At 17.9% G+C, this 10,261-nt stretch overlaps 3 protein-coding genes across 3 annotated transcripts, besides 12 other annotated features; 1 reads left to right on the top strand and 2 right to left on the bottom strand. All coding sequences in view use genetic code 6, as the record gives it.

Annotated features, from left to right (window-relative positions):
• Window positions 1–1,192: 1,192 nt before the first annotated feature.
• Window positions 1,193–1,270: a microsatellite.
• Window positions 1,271–2,136: 866 nt separating this feature from the next.
• Window positions 2,137–2,191: a microsatellite.
• A 1,242-nt stretch (window positions 2,192–3,433) lies between these two features.
• Window positions 3,434–3,477: a microsatellite.
• Window positions 3,444–3,477: a microsatellite.
• Window positions 3,446–3,491: a microsatellite.
• Window positions 3,492–5,215: 1,724 nt separating this feature from the next.
• On the bottom strand, window positions 5,216–5,877 carry IMG5_059220 (hypothetical protein; the record flags this gene model as incomplete). The annotated part of the gene is made up of 5 exons (XM_004037147.1): window positions 5,216–5,269; window positions 5,328–5,429; window positions 5,482–5,564; window positions 5,612–5,693; window positions 5,821–5,877. The coding sequence occupies 5 exons, from the start codon at window positions 5,875–5,877 to the stop codon at window positions 5,216–5,218; spliced, it is 378 nt and encodes a 125-aa protein (XP_004037195.1).
• Window positions 5,878–5,911: 34 nt separating this feature from the next.
• Window positions 5,912–5,958: a microsatellite.
• Window positions 5,959–5,978: 20 nt separating this feature from the next.
• Window positions 5,979–6,052: a microsatellite.
• Window positions 6,053–6,125: 73 nt separating this feature from the next.
• On the bottom strand, window positions 6,126–8,077 carry IMG5_059210 (sterol o-acyltransferase 1, putative; the record flags this gene model as incomplete). The annotated part of the gene is made up of 2 exons (XM_004037146.1): window positions 6,126–7,347; window positions 7,430–8,077. 2 exons carry the CDS (start codon window positions 8,075–8,077, stop codon window positions 6,247–6,249), a joined length of 1,749 nt encoding a protein of 582 aa, XP_004037194.1. The 3' UTR covers window positions 6,126–6,246.
• Window positions 8,078–8,088: 11 nt separating this feature from the next.
• Window positions 8,089–8,130: a microsatellite.
• A 36-nt stretch (window positions 8,131–8,166) lies between these two features.
• Window positions 8,167–8,250: a microsatellite.
• Window positions 8,168–8,247: a microsatellite.
• Window positions 8,203–8,249: a microsatellite.
• A 667-nt stretch (window positions 8,251–8,917) lies between the features above and the next one.
• Window positions 8,918–8,951: a microsatellite.
• A 752-nt stretch (window positions 8,952–9,703) lies between these two features.
• IMG5_059200 (hypothetical protein) lies at window positions 9,704–9,857 on the top strand (the record flags this gene model as incomplete). Its single annotated transcript, XM_004037145.1, has 1 exon — window positions 9,704–9,857. A coding segment is annotated over one exon (154 nt), but the record flags the coding sequence as incomplete, so codon positions are not given.
• Window positions 9,858–10,261: the final 404 nt, after the last annotated feature.

The following is a 10,261-nucleotide window of genomic DNA, read 5'->3' as shown; positions in this document are numbered from 1 at the left end:
ATTATATTAAATAAACATAGTACGTTAGAATCCTTAATTAATTATAAACGATTTAAATTAAAAGCTTTTATAATACCCTCCTAAAAATAATATAATACCTGCAGAATCGCCTAAATTAGAAAAAACTGAGTAATTTTTGTAAGCTGTAAATGAATGTAGTTAATATTTAAAGTAATCTCAAACTCTACATCCACTAATATTAGATATTTTTATGTAAAAAGCATGTCAAGAATACCTTGAATATTTACAAATCTAACCAAAAGATTATTAAATTTAAAACAAATTATAAAATTCATAATTTATAAAATTCACATCTCGATTAGAAAATACGGCTAATGGTAAGGTCGAATATCTGAATAAGTTCTATATACAAATTAATCTAACCCAATAAATTTTAAATAAATTCTTTTAGAAATTTTAATTGATGAAGATAATCCTTCTAGAGCTCATTGTAAAAATTCACTATCGGATTAATTTTAAAAAATTGGAATAGCTATAGGTGAAAGTTAGAATTAAATCAATTAATAATTGTAATAAATTATGCCACTTAATTTAAGGCTCTAATATATCAATATAACCAGTCCCTTCTTAATAAACTTAAATTGTAAATAATGTAAATAATTATTTTGAAAAAGAAGAAACACCTATTAATCCTTGGAATATTGTAATAAGAGATATTTTTAATGAAATTAATAGAATAAGGACTAATCCTTAATCTTTTATAAACTTTTTTGAAAATTTAATCCCCTTTTTTCAATCTAAAACATTAAGAAGATATGGATATGAGCCTTTGTATACGCATGAAGGCACATAAGGTATTAATGATGCAATATTTTTTTTATAAAATTAAAAACCTTTACACAAACTAAATTGGGACAAAACTATAGGGAATATCTGTGCTGAATATTCAAAAGAACTGAGTAAACATGGAAAATGTTCATCTTAAATAGAAGAATTTAAAACTTTTGTAGAATAAAAAAAAGGAAATTTAGAATAAATTTAACATAGTACAGAATTTGGAGCGCTTTCAGCATAAGATTTTTTATTTTTATTAATACTTTCAGATGGAGATATAAATAAATAAAATAGAAAATTACTTTTTTCAAATGATTATACATAAATAGGTATTGGTTGTGCTCCACATTATGTAAAGAGCACAGTTTTTGTGATCTCGTATGCATAGAATATAACAAATAATAATTAAACATAATAATAATAATAATAATAATAATAATAATAATAATAATAATAATAATAATAATAATTATAAAACAAAAATTAATCTTAAATGTAATACTAATTATTATAAAATCATAATAATAAATTTAATAATATTTCTTTAGATTAAACATAAAATTTATTACATAATAGAGATGATATTAATAATATCAATGATTCTTAAAAATTTGAAGCCAAAAATTAATTATTTAATATATCACCAAATAAGTAAATAAAAAGATAAACTACTACTTATATTTTAGATGGCTAAAATCTATAAGTTATTGAAGAACCTAATTAGTCATAAAAAATAGAGTAATAACTTAAAAAATATAATATTACAGATAATAAACCTATTACTGGTATTGGTTAAATTAAAGCTATGTAAAATCAAGATCCTGATAGACCGCCTAATACAGTTAAAACAAGTACTGAGAAAAAAATTAATATTATTAATGGAATAAGAACAGTTATTGAAAAAAAAATATATACTTTAAGCGATGGGACACAAAAAGTTATGGAGAAAACATATAATGAAAATTGATTTCTTTAGATATAGAAGGATATATATACTATTTAAAATACATATTTATAAAATTTGAATTCTCAAAATAAATTTATAATTATTAAATTGATTTTTATTAAAAATAAAATATCAATAGGTTTTTTCATATATTTATTTAACAATAACAATGACATTCATTTACAGGACAAGTACTAAACTCTTAAAACCATTCTTATATATGTCTAAAATGTCCGCCATGATTACAAGACATACACCAACATATAGCTTCATCTAAATTTATTTATTCATTTGTTTATTTTCTTATACTAATATTATTATTATAGACATTCTCTCCTAAAGGTAACAAGCAAATACAACAATATTCTTAAATAACTTAAACCTATTTATTTTTCAAAAAAATTATTTTAAAATAATTGTAATAAAAAAATTACTTTATTTAATTATAATTTAATTCCTTTTTTAATAAATTAATTAGTTAAACATTCGGTAAGTTTTTGTCCACCTTTATCAAATAATTACTTTTAATCATTTTAAGATTATTTTATATTGAGAAGGTCATTTTTTTATTTTTCAAATTGGGTTCTTTTATCAAAAAGAAGACTTTTATTTAAAACATATTTATATTAATTAATCCATCTTTCATATATATGAATTTATTTATATTTTAATTTAATTAAATAGACGGAAATAAGAGCAATAGTTTAAATATCACCAGTAATATTTAAATAAGCTTGCAAAATATTAATTGCCTTTTCTTCATCATCAACAAGTGCTAAACATTCTAAATTTCCATTATTTTCGGCATTTTTTATACTTTCATTAATAAAGTTTTTTAAATTATGAATATCTAAAAAGCATAACGCTAGTCCCATTTTATCAAAAAATTCGATTTCGGGAATTTAAAGGATATCCTTCATTCCTTAAGTTTGAATTTCGCTTAAAAGGAATATTTTGATTGCTTTTAAATAAGGATGTGTGAATTCGCAAACATTTAACATTTAGGAAATTAAATTTTGTAAATCTAATTCTATTTTTTCTTTAATTTTTTTACTTGAAATTTTTTTCATTTTTTCTATAAATTCTTATTTTTATTCGTTCGATTTTAAATCAGTAGAATAAGGATTACATTCAGCTGCTATTAAAATATCCTCTTTGCTTTCAAAAATCTATTTTTGGGATGGATAAGTTTCTTCTATTTTTTAAATATAATATATATTTTAGAATAAAGTCAATATTTTCATCATAAAAAGGGCTTTTTGCTTATCCTCCTTATCCTCAACTTTTTATAAATGTTCATTTGCCAAATCAAAATCAAAATGGAAAACTGCTATTGCAGCTGCATGAAAAACTTAATCAGAATTTACTAAAGTGTATAAACCTTAATAATACTCTCTTGGTAATTGTATTTGTTTTTGTAAATTTTCTATTTCTACTATCTATATAGGTGTCCATTTTATTATTTTTAAACATGTATTTCTTTCTTCACTTTAATATACTTTATATTTATTAAATATTGTATCTTCTTTTGCATTGTCCTTGCTTATTATTTCCTATATACTCTTCTCTTCGCTTAATGGTTGACATCTATAATGAATCCAAGACCATGTATTAGAACTTATATGTTAAGCACTTTCATGTTGAAATCTTAGTACTGAATTTGTATTAGGATTAAGGAAATAAGTTAAGTCATTTTAATATCTTTTTTTTTATAATTTTTTTTTATTATTTTTTTTAACTTTTATTTATTTAATTCAAAATCTTTATTTTAAACCATATCATACACATTCCTTTTTTATTTTTTAAGGTAATTTTAATATATTATATCTATTTTACTTTTTGTTTTCATATTCTTTATTTTAGTTTAACCCACATAATGACCTATTATTTTTTATTTTTTAACTTCTTGAGATTTTTTTTACTTTATTCTATTTATATCATTTTCTTTATCAGAAATTTCATATATTTTTATCCCTTTTTTATTGTTTGGTTTAAAAATTAACTTTCCACCAACAAATAATATTTTTTATCTAAGTTTTGGCACCCATTTTTACGATTATTAAATCTCTTCAAAATTCATACAATTATTCAATTATTAAAAATTAAATTAAATATAATTTAATTATTTTTTTAAATAAAAGATTTATTAAATATATTTTAATTTATTATAATAATTTCCTTCTACTACTAATAAATAAAAATATTAATAAAAAATGATTTCAAAGTGTTTAAAAAATAAATATTTATACTCTCAAGTATCTAATATATATATTAAAAATGCATATAGTAAGTAAACAATTTTTTTTAAATAAAACTAATTTTTATTTTTTAAAACGAAGCTGATTAAGATATTTCAAATATAGCAAATTTATTAAAACCTAAATATAATTCCTTACCATAAAATTATTACAATTTTTCTTTCGAAAACATTACATATATGTATGCAGATTGTATGTAGTTTTTATTAAATGATTAGAATATATCCATGGGATTATCAATATCTATAATTACATTTTTAATAAAATTAGTATTTACTCCTTTAATGATTAAATCATAAATAGAAACTCAAAAATTACGTTTATTAGAGCCTGAAATAATTTAAATAGAGAATTAAGGAAAAAAATTTCTGTAAAAATAAGATATTTAAGCATATTTTTAAACAAAGGAGTAGCTTTAATCTTTAAAGGAAACCCATAATATAATGAATTATAAGTCATTTTGTAATTATCTATAGTATCCAGTACTTATTTCTTGGGCTTACTATCTAAAAAATATATGTGATGATAGAAATAGTTGTTTCTTTTATTAAATGTAATATGAAGGTATTTTATAGTTCTAAAATTTAACATAATTTGATCCTTTTTGTTTCCTTCCTATATTTAGTACAATTATTTCATTCTATAATATTAAAAATAATAATAATTATTAGCACTTAGGGAAATACTTTCCTTTGATTAGTCTCCCTCTTACTATTTTTTTACCTTCTGGAGTTACTTTTGTGTGGTTTTTATCTTCCTTTTGGTAATTTGTTATTATTATTTTACTTAATAGTGAAAGGGGGAAAAAATATTTTAATATTCCAACATTTTTAGAAGGAAGTTTCTTGGAAAATGTTAAATAATATAAAAACTAAAAGAAATTTTAAATTGAATGATTTTTTTATTTTATTCATATTTTTTAAACCAATTTAAATTTAATAAACAAGTTTATTGATAAAATTAATCTTTTATTTTTAAAAATAAATTATAAATTAAATAAATTTTGAAAAATAATTAATTAATGTAAAATTAAATATTTTTATTTATTAAAACAATAAACTATATAACTATATAAGAAATAAGTTTTTAGATTAGAAAAATTTACATATAAATTGTTTAATATTTAAAAAAAATAAATAAAAAAAAATTATTTAATTAAAAAAACTTTGTATAAACTTTTATAATTATAAAAACTAATAAAAAATATAATTTTTTTTCATTTTATTTCACTACCATAAAGTAATTTGTTTGCTCTTTACATAATAGAATCCTGATTTTAAAATTAAAAAGTAACAATTAAAATTTTACTAAATATAGTTTTTTATTACCTTTTTAGGCTCATAAACCTTATCTTTACTTGGAATTTCTAGAATTGTGGGAATAATTTCTTCATAATTAGAAATAATATGTCTAAGATATTTTTCTGCAATCTAATAAATTATAGTATTAAGATTATAATAAATAAAAATAAAGTTTGCTTACATGTTAATTAACAAGGATAACTGCAATACTAGGATTTCTCAAAAATGCATTAAAAGTATCTTCTATTAGTTTTTCTTTTGTATCTATTCAATAAAAATAATATGCAATTTTATTTTAATTATTTCTTTACCTGGCTCGACAATTAAAAAGTTGGATTCTCCCTTTATGTTTCTTTCACCTATTCCAGTTAAAAGAAAACCAGTTACAGTGTCCTTTTTATATTTTATAATTAAAAAAATAATAAATATTAAATTTATTTTATTAAAATTTAAATAATATTCTTGTTTTTATATTTGCTTAATTATATTAATTATATTTTTTCAAATATTTGTTTATTACTGTGTCTCCAATAACTGCGATGAGCTTATTTCCTGAACCTGAAAGCTTTTTGGACATTTTATTATTTGAGAAAATAAATTTAAAATATTTTTTTTTAATGATTTATTAAATAAAATTTTTATATTTATAAAAAAAAATATATAAGTGTATTTTTATTTTATTTTTATATATTTTTCATTAATATATATAAATATTTTTAATCATTTTTTATTTATTATAATAAATAATTTTTTCTCTGTTTTTGTTAAAATATATTTTTTGTTAAAAATAAATTATTAAATTATTATATTAAATATATATATATATATTTCATAAATATATTTAAAAAATAATTATTATTTATTTTTTTAACAATTATAATAATTTGATAATACTAAAAATATAAATATCAAACATTAAATAAATGATACATAAAATAAAAAAAGTTCATCCTTTAATATTATTATAATTAATATAAAGGATTCTAGGAATCAAAGAGGCGAAAATACCCCATTATTAATTGATAATAGAATCATTAACATTTCTTCTAGCCCAATCTTCAGTTAAATAAAGAGTAATAATGAGTGAAGTACCATTATACATTAATAACCAGAAAGCAATATTGAAATTTTTAGACGTTACTTTTTTTTAATTTTAAATAAGAATTATACCTGGTCCTCCAAAAACAAGTAAAAGAATAGGGAAGAAGTATCCAATAGCAAAAGAAAGAATTAATTCATGAATAATGGCAGAAGTAAAGAAAGTAATAAACATTCCAACTCCTCTTCCATATTTACCTTTAGAGAATCTAACAGTATCACCATAAGCATAATAAAATAAGAACTCATGTACTACAATATTCCATTTTCTATAATAAGTACCAAATTCTTCAGAATTCCACCAATCCATATAAAATGTACGATCGGGGAATCTCAAAAGTTCAGCCCAAGCATTAAACCAAGAGTGAAGAAGTCCAAAGAAAAGCAAGAAAATAGAAAATGTAGAAGGCATAATAAGTTTAAATTGACAAATAATAAAAGATGAGTAACTAAAGTTTGTTGTCATTTATATGATTTAATCCTTACAGAAAGTTTTAAACAATATAAAGCCGAAATAGATACATAAAAAGAAATTCAAAAAATGAAAAAATGCATTCCTTAAGCATCTTTTAGGTGAGTAAATATATTGATCTCTATATATTAATGTTGGTGCAGCGAAAAAATAAGCAAATCTTTTTACTTCTCCGAATAAATCTAACATATTGTATTTTGGTTAGTACAAATCTTTCAATGTCATACCTCTTTTTTAAAACTCTTCAGGAATAAAATCTCTATATTAGTTATCAGTGATACAATAAAGTAATTTATTTCTAATATAAGAATGCATTTTTAAACCTATTCTCACCATTTCAATTTATATTGTTAAAGCACTTGCCATTCCCAAATTATATTTTACACACGTATTGCATCCAATAAATGTACAAAGAGTGATTATTAAAATATAGATAGGTATCCATATATATTTACTAATCTTATATTCAATAATCCACTTTTTTTTATTTAAAGATAAATTAAAATTTAAAAAAGCAATTAAATTTAAAAAAAAAATATATTAAAATAAAAAATTATACTTTTGTAAAAGGAATAATACAAAAAGATAAAGCTGTAAGTTCAAACCAAGGTAAAATTATATCTTTGAATCCAGAAAAACACCAATATAAAGTTTCTACATCTAAAAGTTATCCTTTTTCAAAATAATCAACAAAAATCAAATTAAGAGCAAGAGCAGTCATTGAAGCTATAGTAATATTATACAAGGTTCTATAATCTGATATTTTTAGTAATTTGCTCAAAAGACTTTCGTTAATTTTAAATTATTTTTCTATGAAAAAATACTTTTATTATTTTGGAGTTTCTAAAAAGTCTTAATGCACTTAGTTTTAATCTTTAAGTTATTGTACAGTATCATTTATCATTACATTATACTTATCTGATATCTACTATATTTCTTAATCCATATTTCTATGATAGTTTAAAAGAATATCTTCTACTTTACTTACTAAAGAAACTGTATATTTATCATAAGATTCTTAATTGTACTTTTAAGAGCGGTCAGGGCTAGACATATTTGATAGAAATTTTTAATTATCTCTTGTTTCTAATGGAGAGTTTCTTTAATTCTGCATTTTTTCGATTTTAGTAGGACTTTCTTCAATATTATTTTAATAAGAATCATTTTCTTATTGTTAGTTTTTTTTTTTTTGCTTAGTTTTGCCCATTTATTTTTTAAATTTTATTAATATTATTTATATATTTTAAAAATATAATTTATTTTATATATACAATTTAATAAAATTTTATTGATTATTTTTTGTATTTTTTATTTTGTCTTTTGTCTTTTGTCTTTTTTTTTTTTTTTTTTTTTTTTTTATTTTGTCTTTTTTATTTTTTAAAATAAATTGAAAGTTACAATAATATTTTTTAAAATTATTTATTTATAAAAATTTAATCTGATTTAATCACATAATGAGTAATAATTTTTTTACTTTCTTTATAAATATATTTTTTAATGATAAAATAATTAAAAAATATTTTAATATCAAATTAAATTTTTATTATATACATAAATTAATTAATTAAAACAATTGGTGAAACATAAAAATATTAAATCCCTTGTAGTTTTTTTAAATAACTAAATCAATAAAAAAATATTTATTTTTTTCTCTCACTTTTTTATTATTGATTGAATTTTAAAAAAAAATAAATAATATAAACAATAAGAATAATAAATATAAAAAAAAAAATTGTTTTTCTTCATTCTTTATTTTTTGGAATAAATAAAGAAAATATTAAAATATTAATTTAAGAAATTAAAAATAAATTTAAATATAAAATTATATTAGTTTGTAATAAAACAATATAAATTATTTTATTTTACAAATTATTGAAATAATTATAAATAATATTAACTTTTCTAAATAACCAAATTTAATAATTTATTATTAAATATATAAAAAAAAATTCTTAATATTTGAGTAGATTTATATAAAAAATTATTATTATTTCTAAAATAATATATAAAAGAAAGTTAAAAATAATTATATCATCAATTTTTTATGATTATTGTTTTAAATAAATTATTTTATAAATAAAAATAAAAATTTTTAGTTAAATCTAAAATTATTTATTATTATTGTTATTTAAAAGTTTATAAATATTTGAAAGCTAAATTTTAAAATTTGATTGAATAAAAAAACATAAATAAAATTAAATTCTAACAAAATCTTAAATATTGTTGATTTTAAAAATTAAATTTAATTTAAATTAAATTATTTGATATGTTGTATTTTTTTATTATTTATTCTTAAAAGTTATTCTATATAAAACAATTTATTGAAACTTTTTAAAAATAAAAAATATATTTGTAATTAATAAAATTAAGTAAAATAAAAATAAATTAAATTAAGATATAATTAAAATTTTAATTTCCATTTCTGTATATTGCTTAATAATATAATTATTGGTTGTATTTTTATCTTGATAAATTTTTAAAATAATTTTTATTAATATATCTGTTAATTATTATATAAAAATAAATTGAAATTGTATAAATTTCTATTTATTTAGTTTTTATTTAAAATATTGATATAAAAAAAAAAAAAAAATTTAACTGAAAAATTATATAATCATATAAATACATATTATTAACTATAAACTAAAAATAAAAAATTAAAAAAAAAATGTCTGTTTAATAAAATTAAGAATAAAAAGAAAATTTATTATATGAAAATTAAATTTTAAATGAACTTCGAGAAAATAATAATATATAAATTAAAAGCGATTTATCAAAAAAAAAATATTAGATAATTCCTTATGAAATAAGAGAAAAATTCATTCAAAAAGTTATGTCTAAATAAGTTACTATAAAAGAAGCTGCTTAAGAATTCGGTTTAAAGTTTTCTACTTCTAAAGCAATTTTACAAACTTTTAGAAAAGAAGGAAGAATAGGAAAGAAACAGAAAAGATAAAGAAAAATTTAAAGTTTTAAATAAACTTTTGGTTAAAAAAAAATAACTGTTAATAATTATAATTTAAATAAAAAAGTATTATATAAAAAAAAATATCGTAATTTAAAATAATGAAAATATAAAAATCAGCTAAAATAACGAAGAAGATTTACTATATAAAACCTTACTTTATTAAATATTTTTATAAGGACAATAATAAGAAAATTTATTGAATTAAAAATAATTTTTACAATTAATAAATCCTTTAGACTTTATAGATTAATTTTATTAATAAAATAATATATTGAATGATAAAAAAAACCAATGAATTTAATAATTTTTAAAAGAATGTATTTTAAAAAAAAATATTTTTATATTAATTTACAAAAAAAGTGAATTATAAAATAAATATATATTATATAATTATTAGTTAATATTTTATTTTCTTTATTTTTT

Source organism: Ichthyophthirius multifiliis, assembly GCF_000220395.1.
Source record: "Ichthyophthirius multifiliis unplaced genomic scaffold scaff_1120509250251, whole genome shotgun sequence".
NCBI lineage: Eukaryota > Ciliophora > Oligohymenophorea > Hymenostomatida > Ichthyophthirius > Ichthyophthirius multifiliis.
Note: the sequence above shows the minus strand (reverse complement) of the source record. Positions and strands in the feature narration are given on the sequence as shown.